This window comes from Xiphophorus maculatus, chromosome 1 (genome assembly GCF_002775205.1).
Source record: "Xiphophorus maculatus strain JP 163 A chromosome 1, X_maculatus-5.0-male, whole genome shotgun sequence".
In the NCBI taxonomy this organism is placed as follows: domain Eukaryota; kingdom Metazoa; phylum Chordata; class Actinopteri; order Cyprinodontiformes; family Poeciliidae; genus Xiphophorus; species Xiphophorus maculatus.
This window is the reverse complement of record NC_036443.1, coordinates 24,488,877-24,504,152: the sequence shown is the minus strand read 5'-3', so window position 1 is coordinate 24,504,152 and position 15,276 is coordinate 24,488,877. Positions and strand designations below refer to the sequence as shown.

The 15,276-nt window shown below is 35.6% G+C and overlaps 1 protein-coding gene across 1 annotated transcript; it reads left to right on the top strand.

The window, feature by feature from the left end:
- Nucleotides 1–4,437: 4,437 nt before the first annotated feature.
- Nucleotides 4,438–13,936, top strand: wdr13 (WD repeat domain 13). The gene is made up of 10 exons (XM_005810680.2): nt 4,438–4,521; nt 5,995–6,082; nt 6,180–6,411; nt 7,815–7,924; nt 8,904–9,034; nt 9,121–9,428; nt 10,469–10,649; nt 10,780–10,921; nt 11,310–11,428; nt 13,239–13,936. Exons 2-10 carry the CDS (start codon nt 6,042–6,044, stop codon nt 13,421–13,423), a joined length of 1,449 nt encoding a protein of 482 aa, XP_005810737.1. The 5' UTR covers nt 4,438–4,521; nt 5,995–6,041; the 3' UTR covers nt 13,424–13,936.
- The last annotated feature ends 1,340 nt before the right edge of the window (nt 13,937–15,276 follow it).

Genomic DNA, 15,276 nt, shown 5'->3' with positions numbered 1-15,276 from the left:
CTTTGGGAAAAGTTTACGAACTCAATTTAAATATATTTTTTCAATAAAAATGTATAATGTATGCTAATGTATGTAATTAGTATACATTATACCAGGGCTATCATGACTATTAATTTTAACCTTAGAGGAGTTATGGAAAAAAATAATAATTTATTCAAATTATATATACAGTTTTGACTTAATTAAAACTCTAATTGTGTTTTGTCCCTAAATATGTAAAACGCATACAGTAACATAATTACTGCTTAATAATGTTAATTTTAAGTTTGTTACTTGAAGTAGCAATTAATCAATTATTAAATTAGCTGATGATTATTTCAACAGTCAATTAATCTGATTAATTGTCTCAGCCATACAATAAAGGTATCGTTTTGATTACATTTACTAAGATGGTACATCACAATATCAGCCGTGTGTAATAAATATTCTTTATTTGAAATAGTATTTACAAAAAAAACGGATGAACTGTTTGCATAAAGGAGGGATTAGTCTGGTCCAGTCTGTTTCTTCACATCCAGTGAGGAAGAGTTTGGGTTAGACAGGCTGAGAGGAGCAGATGGTGATGGATGGAAATCAGTTCTGCCTTGTGCCTCTCTGTGGGGAAAAGCAGATGTTGTATTGAAAGGCTGCACAGCGGCTTGAGAAGGGAAGGTTCGCTCAGCCCCGTCTCCCCTGAGGATCCCCGTGTTTACGACGACAGGACCCCAGCAGCGTCTCCAGAGCCATCTTCACAAACGCCTGGAAGTTATTGCTTCTCTCCCTTCGGCTGTCCTGCGAGGGGACAAAACGGAGACAGATACCTTCACTGGGAACACAGCAGGCTTTACTACTTCCTGTACTACAAAGTTGTTTACATCATCGTCTGGATTTTGGTAAATGCTTACCTCCTTGCTTCTTGTTATCATCTCCTTTCTGATCACCTTTTTTCGGCTGTTCTTTAGGACTTTGAGGTTGCTGTAAAATTAAAACTCAAGTAAATATCATTAAAATATTAAAATATCTTTATTTTGAATGTTGCTCAGGGCCGGTCAGAGCCTTTTTGGGGCCCTAAGCAGCTTTTTTGGTGGCCCTCCATCCCCCATACCAACATGTAAACACCAGAGGATTTATCATGATTTAGCACACCTACTATCATCAGCACCATTTGTAATTAGCATGCATTGTACCAGGGATGTTATGACTATTGATTTTAACCTTACAGGAGTAACAAAATAAAAGTAAAATTGGGTTTTGAAATACAGAGTGGTATTTAAGTGTACAATTTTATTTCAACTATTTGAAACACTAAATTTAATATCTTATGTTTCCCCAACAGTGGCAGCAGCCATCAACAGAAAGAGATTAATCATTATTATCTATAAAAACAAAATAGAAATAGTTTTTCATCTGTGATAGCAGTTAGCTTGCAATTTTCAAGCTATATATATATGCTGTATATATATATATATATATATATATATATATATATATATATATATATATATATATATATATATATATATATATATTTGTGCTCTTGGTGGCCCCTTCGTGGCGTGGAGGGCCCTAAGGAGTTGCTTAGCTCGCGTTACCTTGGGCCGGCCCTGAGGCTGCTTCTCCAAACACATAGAAGCAGCATTCAGCTTCTATGCACCTCAAATCTGGAACAAACTTCCAGAAAACGGCAAAACAGCTGAAACACTGAGTTCTTTTAAATCAAGACTAAAAACCTAGTTGTTAGGAGTTGATTTTTAAGCATAATAAATGGAACATTTACCAACATATTTGATGTGTATGGATGATTTTAACAATGGCATTTGACAAAGTAAAATGTCTGTTATTGGTTTATTTTGAGTTTATGATGTTATTTTATATTTTCAGCATTTAATAAATGGGAAAAAATAATTACTGGGAAACATTCAAAAGTTTTTTTTGTAAAGGAAGGAATTTATAATTTAAGGGAACAATGTGAATTAAAAAAATTAAAAATTCATAATTACAAGGAAAAGCAGATTTGGCTGAAAATCTAGAAATGTCCAAACATAAAATAGTTTAAAACATAATTTAAGAAAATGGTCATCACTGCGTATCACAATGTGAGAAATAATAATAAATATCAATGTTATTGTTTCCATTTAATGAAGCTGTCAAATATTACTGCTTTATGGAACATTTATTTAAAAAAGAACTTGCTAAAAATGATACTTGCTCATAATGGCATGTAATCAATGCACTGTACTATTTATAGATGTATAAAAAATACTAAAACAGCATAAAAATTAAGTTATTATATACAGTAATTTATTGGATGATACTTTAGATGTAAGATGGGTGGGTTTAAAAATAAGTTCATACTTCTGCACACTCCTTTGAAAGTGTAAATATGCTTTACCGCTGTTCTTTTGTTTTAGTATAAAACTTTATTATTTTATTACACTTCATTCAAATAGAGACAAACTCAAACTGCCATGTTGCTGAAATGAGCTGTAAGGACTTGCCATTTATTGTATCGTTTATCATTTATCACAATAAATTCCAGGTAATGATGTTTGAAAAACCCTAAAATTCTCTGTTTTGTCAGGATTGATAGTTTTACCATTTTCTCCACTGTTTGATCAATAAATGCCAATAAATTAAAAAACATTACCAACCATGTGCAGGTTAGAAATAAAATGAACACTTCTTTATGTGACTAGTGTAATAAAGGAGGAAGTTATGAATGGGAATGTTTTTCAAGAGCATTGTTTGTGTTTGTGGGGCTATAATTGCTGTGACACATACAGTTCCCTTAAGAAGATTTAATAAATAGTTTTAATTGTCACTTTTATCGTTATCACAAAAGTACTGCGAAATATCACAATAAATCTTTAAGTTCATATTGCCCACCCCTGTGTGCTATACAGTTAAATTGATTAATTGAAATATAAAAGTGAGTATTTACCTTGGTAGCTGACTTCTTGTCCGACTTATTACCTGGATGTGGTTAAATTACAAGATGTGATTAAAAATGTACAATACAGCTATCGTTTATTTAATTTTAGCTTTGATTTAGTGTTCAAATAATAGCAAATAAAAAAAATGATTTTACAAAATTATTGAGGTCCATGTTGCTCACCTTTCGTTCCTGGCATGTTGGCTGTTCTCCAGAGTCTTTTGTGTTTTTTATTTGGAGGGGAAACGCACTGCTTAATGTGCTGCCCGAGTCGACCATTTATGGGCCGTGCTGGTGAATGGCTCCGTCACTGGGGCCCCTTCGAGAAACAGCAGCGAGAACAAGCAAAGAGCGCGGTCAGCTGAGCAGCATGTCCCCCGGCTCTGCGGGCCTTTGCTGAGCCAGGCGAAACCTTCTAATATCGCCATTGTGAACTTACTGGAACTGGGCGCCCACCCATTGTTTGAGGCAAGTAAGGATTCCCATTGTGTTAAATTATATGGTTTTATTCCACTGAACTGAATCAAGAATGGTCTCACATCATATAAAAATACTTCTAATGTTGTCAGAATTGTATTGAATTGTATTGTATATGAAGTTTTGTTGGCATAGAGTATCCAAACATTGAAAGATTAGCACTACTTTAACATATTTTACTCAAGAAAAAGTAAAAAGGAGCTGTCCAAAACATTAAGAGTAAAAAGTATTTGGTAAAATACTTGTCTTTTAAGTAGTACTGATGAAAGCACCAAAGATGACATAATCAGATACTCCAAAATACAAACGTATGTGGAAACCTTTGGTATTTTAAATATCAAAATGAATGTTATATAAATTACTTAACAAAACAATAATAATGATTGTATTGTAATTATTAAATAACATAATTACAAAACAAAACATTAGGAAAAAGAAAAAAGCACATTGATGTAATTTAGCTACATACAGGACAAAAGTGGTTTGATTTGATTGATAAAATAAAGATATTACAGGCCACATAAAAACTTGTGACTGGTTGGAGGGCTTTGAGTTTGACACAAAAATCAATTAATCGCATAATAAATTAAAAATGAGCTCAATGATTTCCCTTCATTAATAGTTTTTGAAGGGAAATTTTGTTTACAGAGACATCATAATCCATTTTATTTATGGTTGTGTGTTTGGTATTTATTAAAATTTTATTTATGTTTTGGGCTGTTCATTTTGGATAATTAAAATATCATCCAGTTAAGTTGTCTATACAAAATTAAAGCTTATTGATTTCTGAAAGGGTGAAGGAAGGTTATGCAATGTATTACTAAAAAATCGTCTCAAAACAACAGTTTTGTCGTTTGTCTCAATAATTACTGCGACAATTTATCGTCCAGCACAGACATTTAACTGTGACAGGCCTGCATTTCCAGTAAATAATTTAAACTAGCCATATTGTTTAAAGAACCCTCGCAGAAACTTCCTTTTCCCAGACTCAAATTAAACTGTGTCAGTGAATCTCGGTGGAAAGAATAATTTATATTAAAGATTCAGGAGATTCCGCATCAGCCTGAGTGGTTTTGGTCACGCGGGTCACGTGACTTGACAGGAACAGAAGCGATGGAGAAAAGCTAAGGAAGGTGAGCCGTTTCTAAACATATTTCACCATCTATCTTTGGAATATCACGACGGTATGACACTTATCTGTTGCGTAGCATTTCTACGTGATACAGTCTTCAGATCGGCGTCAAATACTTACAAATAAATCAGTTTTTTTTTCCGCCGGAGCAGTGGTAAAGTTGTACTAGCTTCCTTGCTAGTTGCTAACTGATGCTAGTTAGCTTCGCTGCTGCCAAAATGCTCTTCTGTTGTTGCTATTGCTGGAAAAATATCCAGGAAAGACGCTTTTCCTGACTTTATATGGTATTTTAAATGACGCTTTTCTTGTTATATTCGCATGTCAAAGGGAGATACTGAAACATGCAGCGATGGCATCATTTTTTCTTTGCTTCTGCATCATCACCTGATTCAACCGACAGTTGCTGTTATTTTTTATCTGAAGAGTTTTATGTCAAAATAATTAATTTTTATGTGAGTTAAATAATTAGCATTTTTGCAGCTGACATTCTGAGTTTATTTAATTTTACCTTTTCGTTTTTGAATTTATTTTATGCACCTCAATTTACATTGCAACCTGTGAGAAGATGGAGCTCACAAAAAAAAACTTAATTAAAAATATTTTAGTAGTTACAGTAAATGTAAGTTGCCTAACATGAAAATGTTTTTATTCATTCAAGAAGTTAATGTTAAAACAGCTACAAAGGTTCTGCCTCGGAATAAAGATACCAATTTTAAATTATTGTTCAAATTAAACATTTTATTTAAATTCTAAAATTAATGTTTAAATTCTTTCTGATAGAAAAACATATCTTGAGATATCAAAATTAGTTGACATTTGGCAAACAGATAGTTGAAATACATCTGCTTAATATTTTAAAGTCTATTTGTTATCTGGTAAATCAGATACGGTTATGTTTTACCAACACTTCCATCTATGTCAATGATGGAAAAAAGATGGTTCTCTGAGTTTATCTATTGTATCAACAGAAATTCTTGATATTTTTTACCCATAATACCATATAAATCTGTTTTTGAAGCAAAGCAGGTTAATTTACATAACTTCATAATCCTGGAGAAAATAATTCAAAGTGCTTTTTACAAATTAAATGAACAGATGTAAAAAAAAAAAAACTACTTTTGCTGTCCTATTATTGATGAAAATAATCAACAGATCAGTCCTACGCTGTATTGATGTACAAGTATTTTTTAGATGCATCTTTTGCTACAAATAATCAAGTGTTTGCTAAATTAATGCTAAATTATTGCTCTTTAGGCAATAAAAAGCTTGTGTTATTATTTAAAAAATAAAACATTAGAAATATATTTGAAATAAATGTACTTCTAATATTTGTTTAGATTAAGCTTCAGTGGTGAAATAAAAAATTTAAAATGCGTTAAAAAAAATCTTTTTTTAACGCATTTAGTTGTCGGAATAATCAATTATTAAAACAATAACTGGCTTTAGCCCTGAAATGTGAGCTTTTGTTTCCCAGGACTCTGCCCCGGCAGCGGCTTCCTCTCTACCCAGAGTGATTGTGGAATGGCAGCAGTTTGGCAGCAGGTTTTGGCAGTGGACGCAAGGTAAGACACAGCCACGCACCTGACGACCAGGAAGTGAATGAGTCATTTTTTTTAGTTACGATTATCTGCGCCCGTGTCGCCTCTTTTCCCTTTGCAGGTATAATGCTTACCGCACGCCTACCTTCCCACAGTTCCGAACTCAGTACATCCGCCGACGCAGCCAGCTGCTCAGAGACAACGCCAAGTGTGGCTTTGAGCCAGGGCTGCGCAGGCAGTACCTGAAGCTGCGCAGTCAGCTGTTGGCCCTGCGCTACGGGCCGCTGTCTGAGCAGAGCAGCTTCAGGGCCAGCAGCGTGCGTAGCTCCCGTACCACGCTGGACCGCATGGAGGTCAGACTCAATGAAACGGGACAGTAGGGAAGAGAGAATAGGGAGAAATGTGGTTGGAGATGGGATTTAAAACACACAAGTCAAAGCCATGCAGCAAATTGGTTGCTGTGCATTAAGCTGAGCAGCTTGGTTGAAATGGCTGGTGCTAATAAGAAGATGTAGTTTTATTTTGATCATATTTGAGGGCTGGGTGATATGCATTAGAAATAAAATCAACATTTTGTTGGTTTTTTCACACCAGATCTGATTTTATCTTTTAAAAAATAAATTGCAAATGACAGAAAATATTTTCAAAAAGTGACTTTTTTGTTTCTGGTGTCCCTTCTGTAAGTTGTACAATGGAATATGAGGGCCAGGCTACAATTATTTTTGTATATTTACAAGAATATAATCATAATATTAGCATAATTGAGACTATTTTACCAGAAGAACGTCTTAAAATTTCTGTAGTTAACATGATTAGATATGGCCACTTAAGTCCGTGTGGAGTTTAAAATAAACTCAGTTGTTTGCACAATTGTTTCAGACCTTATTACTGATAATAATTTAATGTGTTACAAGATGAAGCATTTCCTTTTCTGTGAACCAAAGTATATAACTTCAGAAGATGCTCAAAGTTCCTCATTTCGGTTTTTTGTTAGTTTTTGTGTTGTAGTTCTCATAAAATTACTACTTTATTCTCCTAATATTAGGAGTTTATTCTTGTATTTCTATGACGTTTTTCTTGTAATATCAAAGTTTCCCTCAGTGTATCATAAGCCTGGCGGGCCACCAAGCTTTACTTGTGCCCCCACCAGGCTTAGCATTGTTTATTTATTTTATTTATACGATTGTCTTTTTTAAAGACTTTATAGTTGGTGTGTAGGTATTAATCTTCCAAAAACATGTAACTATCAAGTGATATTTTCAAATTTTCTGTCAACTATAAACATGTTTTACCTCAGAAACATGGCGGGCAGCTGGATGACTCCCCAAGCACCCCGAGAAACTGACTTAGCAGGTTTCTTTGGGAAACCTTGAGTATTATGACTTTATTCTCATAATTAAAATATACATATTAGCCTGTCCCTAATATTTCACTATAAAGTTGACCTAAATTAAAGTCCAAATAAATAGAATCTGTGAAGAACGCTTGTCAAACAAGATGGCGGCCGTGGGCGTTCTGACATCATAACCAAGGAGTGCTTTAGTGAAAGAAAAACAAGGTTTTCCACAAGTTAACTCTTAAAAATATAAAGTTGCTTTATTGCCCAGCCCTGCCATATATTAAATATATGTGTTTATTTGTAAATATATTATTTATAAACAGCTGATTTATGGTTATTTGAATAACTTTTTCCAGTCTTTACGTTAACTCATCCCTTTGAGATTCTCTCTCTGCTTATGTTCTGTTTGGTCTGCAGGACTTTGAGGAGGACCCCCGCGCTCAGGGGGCCCGTGGTCACCGCCGGTCCGTCAGCCGAGGCTCCTACCAGCTGCAGGCCCAGATGAACAGAGCCGTCTACGATGAAAGGCAAGAAGAACAGCGACTACCTGTTCCTGGTGTCAGTGCAGGGATGCAACGAACGATTATCTATTGATTATTCTCACAATTAAACCGTCACATTCTGTAGATTTTCCATTTAACTAGTTAAGCCTTTTCTTTACAATATTAGAAATACATAAACAGATTATTTTAATTTATATTTTTGAATAACAAAAAAAACATTTTATTATCCAAAATGTCACAATGTAGCAATCCTTTGGAGAATTTGGATTGATAAAGATATCAAAATCCCACTTGAGGAGTTTTGGGTAAAACATATTTACAGATAAAGATGCTTTTATGTTAAAAATGAAATGTACATATATTTTTTGTACAGTTTTGGCTTAATTATTGCTTTGAATATGGCTGGATTTTTTTTCCGGCAAATGGCCTTTCCTTTAAGGAATCAATTACTAAATTTGTTGATTATTTTAATAACTTGTTCATAACAATTAGAATTAGTCTAATCTGTCTGAGTAAATTCCTACCCAAAAAACAAACATCTTTTCATTAATTTTAGAATTTCTTTTTCCTTTTTTTAAAAAGAAAATTTCTGAGTTTGAAAAGTAGAAAATTTGCAGCAACAACAACAAAAAAACTAAGAAATTTTTTGATTAATCTCAGAAGCTTTTGAGAAAAATGTCTTGGAAATTTCCAAGTTAGAAAAGTAGAAAATTGTTCATGGGGAAAAAAAGAAATACATTTCCACCAAAAAGTCAAAATTGTTTAACTTTCCAAACTTGGAAATTTCCAAAAATGTAAAATTGTACAAGATTCTCAAAAATTTCTGGGATTAATTTCAAATATTCTGAAATTTTTCTAGCAAATTTTTGACTTGAATTTTCAGGTTTTATTGGCAGAGATTTACTCTTTTTTTTTTTTTTTTTTTTCCCCCATCTATAATGTCAATAATACCACGTCATACGTTTACACACCATTTTTAATTTTTTATATGGTTTTGCCCCAGGCCCCCGGGCAGCTTGGTGCCCACCTCGGTGGCAGAGGCAAGCCGTGCCATGGCAGGAGACACAACCCTGAGTGAAAACTACGCCTTTGCTGGCATGCACCACATATTTGACCAACACGTTGACTCTGCTGGTACGTAAATCGACCTCTAGGCTAAATCGTTCATACAAACATAATTTTCACTTAGTTTTTTCTATTTTTTTCCTGCTTTATCAAAGTCCCACGTTTGCAGTTTGCGAATGACGACAAGCACCTCCTGGCCTGCTGCTCGTTGGACGGCACCCTGTCCATCATGGCGCTGTCGCCGCCTCCTCCGAGAGTGAAGCTGACCCTGAAGGGTCACGGCGGCCCCGTCACGGACTTCGCCTGGTCTCTAAGCAACGACATCATCGTGTCGACGTCGCTGGACGGGACGCTGCGAATCTGGAACACGGAGGACGGTCGGTGCATTCGGGAAGTCAGAGACCCGGAGTCGAGCGAGTTGCTCTGCTGCACCTTCCAGCCGATGAACAACAACCTCACTGTGGTGAGTTCCTCTGTCCTGTGGCTGAAATTTCTGAAATAAAATGCATCTTATCTGAAGGTTGTCCAATAAACAGGTTTGCTACGACTTGTACGCATCTGTAGTGGAGTAAGTTCCCCTTAGGTCAGAGGGTGTACAAACTTTTTGCAAGGGGGCAGCAACTGTGAAGTTAAAAGTAAGTCACAGTGGGCCATAAAAATTTAAATTTATTTCTTTTATTATTTTTAAAAAATGCAGAAAACAATTTTACATATGCAATATTTAAAAATGTAATAATTTTAAAATAATTTTAGATGTATTCTATAAGAAAAAGGATTAGGGCCACCGAAAATGTTTTTATTTATTTTTATCTATCTATCGTGTAGATAGAAGAATTCTGACTTTAATCTCAAAATTCTGAGAAAGGAATCTCAGATTCTGAAATTCAGGAATCTCAGAAATTCTGAGATTAAACCAGAATCTAAGACAAAAAGTCAGAATTCTGAGATTAAAGTCAGAATTCGGTTTTTTTCCAGTGGCCCTAATCCTTTTCTGTAATTCTAGGCTGCAAGAACCCCGTCTTTTTCTATTTATTGCCCTCTTATTTAGGCAAACAAGCAAATGTTACTGGATGTTTTTGGTACTATCAAGTTAAAATTAAAGCAAACATTTAGAAAAGATGAATAGTTTGTGTTGTTAGGTTTTCCATTTTAATTTACTAATTATTTGCACTAGAAACCAAAACACTTGGTCAGATTTTGTGTTCATGACCATGTCATCAAATTTAAAAAAAAAAATATTTTTTTATATTTCTGTCTCATACCAATCACAATACAGTGACAGTTTCAACAAATATGTAAAGTAATATTTTTTTTATAAAAGTAACATATTGCAGCTTTAATCCAGATTAATCGCAGCGCTGCTTGATTAATCTGATTAAACACTAGCTGAAACATTTCTATGTTTCTAGTCGCAGTAGATCTCGTGTAGATCACTTCTGAGTGTTGGTGTCTGCGCTCCCCACCGTCCTGATGAAGGTGTTCTCGCTCGGTGTCGTGTTCCAGGTGGGAAACAGCAAGCACCACCTGCAGGTGGTGAACATCTCCACTGGGAAGAAGGTGAAGGGGGGCTCCAGTAAGCTGACAGGCCGCGTGCTGTCGCTCTCCTTTGATGCTCCGGGGAGGATCCTGTGGGCTGGCGACGACCGCGGCAGCATCTTCTCTTTCCTCTTCGACATGGCAACAGGTACAGGCGCATCATTTCCATCTGACTGAGGCCCGAGTGTCCGCATTACAAATTCTAATCAGCTTTTCCCAGAATAATGAGCAGCAGCTCCTGGTGTGTCTCCGTCCGTCTCCCTCCTCTGTCCCTCCAGGGAAGCTGACCAAAGCCAAGCGGCTGGTGGTGAGCGAGGGCAGCTCCATCTGCAGCATCGCCGCTCGCTCCTGGATCAGCCGCGAGGCCAGAGACCCGTCCCTGCTGGTCAACGCCTGCGTCAACAAGCTGCTGCTCTACAGGTGAGCTTCATTTATTAGCAGCTTGTTTACTCACTGCTGTTCCTGAAAACTCTAAACAGGGTTCGGACGGCGAGTCAAACGTTTAAAAATGCTTCCACTTCAAGCAGGTGTCTTCAGAGTTTTGGAAACTGTTTCATTTCTGTGTAAAGAAATTAAACATTTTCTTTATTTGGTCATAAAGTGCAATATAATGTTTGGCTAAAAGCTTAAATTTAAATGTTTGGTTTTGGGAGGTTTACTTTTTTTTTTTTTAAGTATTGTTTTTATTTCCAAAGTCTGGTCCTGGAAAAGCTTGAAAACTTTCCTTGAAAAATGCCTGATTTTTCACTTTTCAAAGCTATAAATACACAGCTGTTTCTCATTCATTGAAACCGTTTCCTAATTTCAGGGTTGTGGACAACGAAGGAACGCTGCAGCTGAAGAGAAGCTTCCCCATCCAGCACGGATCGCAGCACGTCCACAGCATTTTCTGCCCCCTCATGTCTTTCAGACAAGGGGCCTGTGTGGGTAAGGAGTCCTGCAGCTCCCACTCTGGTGGGCTTTGTGCTCCTGCTGGGGTCTCTTAGCAAACCTGCTGCGATATCTGAATGAAAAATGAGACCAAACTGCACAGCGAGCTGCAGGCCGTCCAGTGCAGAGAAGGAAAAAAAGACACAGACATGAAATCAAAAATAGCACCAGGCTGCTTTCGGATTGAAAGGAAATATCTGGAATTAGAAAATTACAGCAACAAGGCGGCCTGTTTTTCTGCAGCACGTTGCAAACATGCTTCCAGCATCCCCACGTTTCACTTTTATCTCCTGTTTTTATTTCACAACAAGCCGCGCCGGTGTCTGGATCACACTTGGGTTTCCCAATTACCAGAAAAGTTAAAAATATCTGAACTTAAATAGAGAAAAATGATCGTTTCTGTCAGAGACGATGGTCTGAGCGAGTACCTGGTGCTTTTTACACTCATTTGACTGTTTTAAATGCCATCCTTTCAAAGATGGCAGTTATTGCTTTTTAAGTATGAAATTAGTAGTTTTAACACTTAATTCTGTTGAGAAGTTTAAATTCAGTTGTCAGATGAATGTCACAAATTTTAATTTGAATGTTGCTTGTTGAAAAGTAGAGTTTTCAATAATCCAAGAACTTCACAGACAGACTTAAATAATCTCTGATAATATTTAGTCAAATCCAATAAAAAAAATCTAATTAAAAAATATTTAGTCAGATTTCTCCTTGCAAGTTGCACTGTGACGCTTTGTGGAGCCATAAACGAGCTTCGGGGATAATTGTAGGTGGTTGTTTGACAAGTTTTCTTGGCACAATTTCTCTTGGGTTTTCAGAAATGTTGGGTATAGTTGAGGTCAGTACTTTACAGCAAGAAAACGACAAAACAAAAATGGCTTCCATGGGGGAGTTCTGATCATTTATCGTATCGTTTGCCATTTATTGTGGTAAAAGTCGTCATGATAAATTCCAATTAATGATGTTTAAAACCCCACAAAACTGTCATTTATCGATAAGTATCAGTGGATTTGAAAATATGATTAAGTGAATGAATGAATGTGTGATGCAAATCACACTTCTTTATGTGACTGGTGTTTTTAAAGAGCAGTATTTGTGTTTGTGGCGCTACGATGCCGTGCAGTTATCGTTCCTTTTATTGTTATCACAATAATAATACCACAAAATGTCCTGATAAAACCTGGAGTCTGTGTCACCCACCCCTCGTTCTGAGACAAAAACACAAAATCTCAACTCAAACTTGCTAAAAACATCTAGATTTAAACAAGATTTATTTTCTGTCGTTTTCACTACAAGGAAAAATCATGGAGGAGAAAACATAATCTGTTTTATACTCTCTTGCACTGAATGTGGCCAGTTGAGTGTTTTCTACATTCATCAAAGCTGCAGTAACTTTTATATAAAATGTTTTTAAAAAAAAAAATTGTTAAACATGTCGTAAATGTAATTTAATATCAGACAGATAATCTATATAAAAATCTATGTAAAGTTTATTAATCTTCGAGAACATGTTCTTGCATTATTGCAACATTTTATTACTTGAAAATTGTATCAAAGCAACAATATTATTGTTTATCACAATAATTTCTGGGACAATTTATTATCCAGCAAAATTTGTTACTATGACAGGCCTAGCTGTCACTCAACCTCATGTACTTGCTGCTAAATGAGCTAATGGCGGAGAAACAACTTACCGTTACAGGAAAACCATTTATTTACCGTCATCGGTGCTAACTAGCATGATCTGTACTGTCATCCCAATGTTAACCTTCTTCTTCTGTCTTTAACTCTCTTTGCGTCTCAGTGACCGGCAGCGAGGACGGTTGCGTCTACTTCTTCGACGTCGAACGCAACACCAAGGCCATCGTCAACAAGCTGCAGGGTCACGGCGGCCCGGTGCTGGACGCGAGCTTCAACTGCGACGAGAGTCTGCTGGCGTCCGCCGACTCCACCGGCATGGTCATCGTCTGGAGGAGAGAGCAGAAATGAAAACCCGAACAAGCTTCCATCCACTACATATGAACATGTATGAATAAAGACCGGCCTGCTGCTCTTTACCGTCCAATCCCACCGTGTAGGTCTTCACTGGAATGTATCAAACATCTAAAGTAGTGAAACTAAAGTGCAATCAGATAGAGCCTCTACCTGCGTGGGCGGGAAGAGTCCGTCCTCCTGCAGCTGGAACCGACTTCACCACCATGCATGCGTCATGGCTCACCTCCAGCCAACGTGAAGAGGACGCGGTGTAATCTTACTGGAAAAAGCAACACTTTATATCACACTGATGTTCCCTCCGGCGTAGCTCCCTCACTATTTATGTAACTGTTATTCAAGCAGTGTAATCAAGTGTTGTTTGCTCTCAGTCGCCTGTTTGCCTTTAAGACCCTGTGCATGAAACAAGCAGGTCGTTTATCACTAAATGTTGCCGTGTTTATCAGTGTGTTTGTTCGTGTGTGTGTGGTGATTCAGATAATTTATTTAACATTATTTATTTAACATTAACACAATGGCTGCATTGTGATTTATTTGTGTCAAATGTTTTAAATAATTTGAAATATCGGAGGAGGGTGCAAATATTTGTTGAGATCAGCAGGGGTGTCCAAACGTTTTGTCATGTGGGATAAAATCAAGTCAAAAAAATTATAGAATAAAAATGTAAAATCAAGCAAATAAAGTTGCCTTTTGTTTTAGATTTTTTTAAATTTAGATCCAAAATAATTTTGCATATTTTCTTTATTAAATTACGTGTTTTTCAAATAATTTTAAAAAGACGAGAATAAATTAGTTGGACTAATTTATTCTCTATTTTGAGTCACTTTCCTTCCAAATTCTTGGTAGGATTAAATAAAAAACTAAACGTTCTTAATCTAAAAATTTAAAAATATGAATACTTCCTATAATTTTTAACATTTATCATTGTAAGACATTTATATTAATTATTTTACCCTGATCAAAAATAAAAACTTTAATAAACAAACTGCAACTCATTCGTGAGCTGCAGTTTGGGGCCACAAAAAAAATCAGTCAACGGGCCACAAATGGCCCCTGGGCCACCCTTTGGACACCCCTGATTTAAACAAACTGGATTTCCTTCAACAGACTTCACTTCTAAGCATAATCTGGAAATGTTATGTAACATTGGAATTGAATCTATTCCAGAAATGTAAAGGGACAGTAATTATATATATATACTTATATATATATACAGATATACAGTATATATATATATATATATATATATATATATATATATATATAATGTACCTTTTAATTTTAAAATAAAATTTAAAAACATGTATTTTATGAAATAAAATAAAAATTATACAACATTTTTATAAAATAAAAGTGCTGTATAATTTGAAACTTAACTTAAAAGAGACTTTGCAATTTAACGCCTTGAAATTGGACCTCTGTCTCTTTAAGAAGCTCCTGTTCTTCCCGAGACACTGCGTCATTAAGCCCTTAAAGGGGCAGTATCATGCATTTTCCATAATATGGAAAACACATAATACGGAATGTTGATTTATAAAAATAAATCAACAGTTATTTGATTTTATAGCAAAATCAAGTAACTGTTACCTTCAGTAGCTATAAAAATGTAAATATCAGACATGACTTTAAAATAATTTCACTTCACCAATTTAAAGCCTTGAAATTGGGCCACTGTCTCTTTAAGAAGCTCCTACTCTTTCCTCTATCAAACGTTAACACTTTTACCAGCGTTTACCTTGCTGCATTTCCATTAGAAATCTTTGTCACTGTTATGCTAATGTAAAAAAAGACACAATTTTGTAATTGTGGTGTTTCCATTAATTAATTAAATTGATATCACAAGTGAGTAA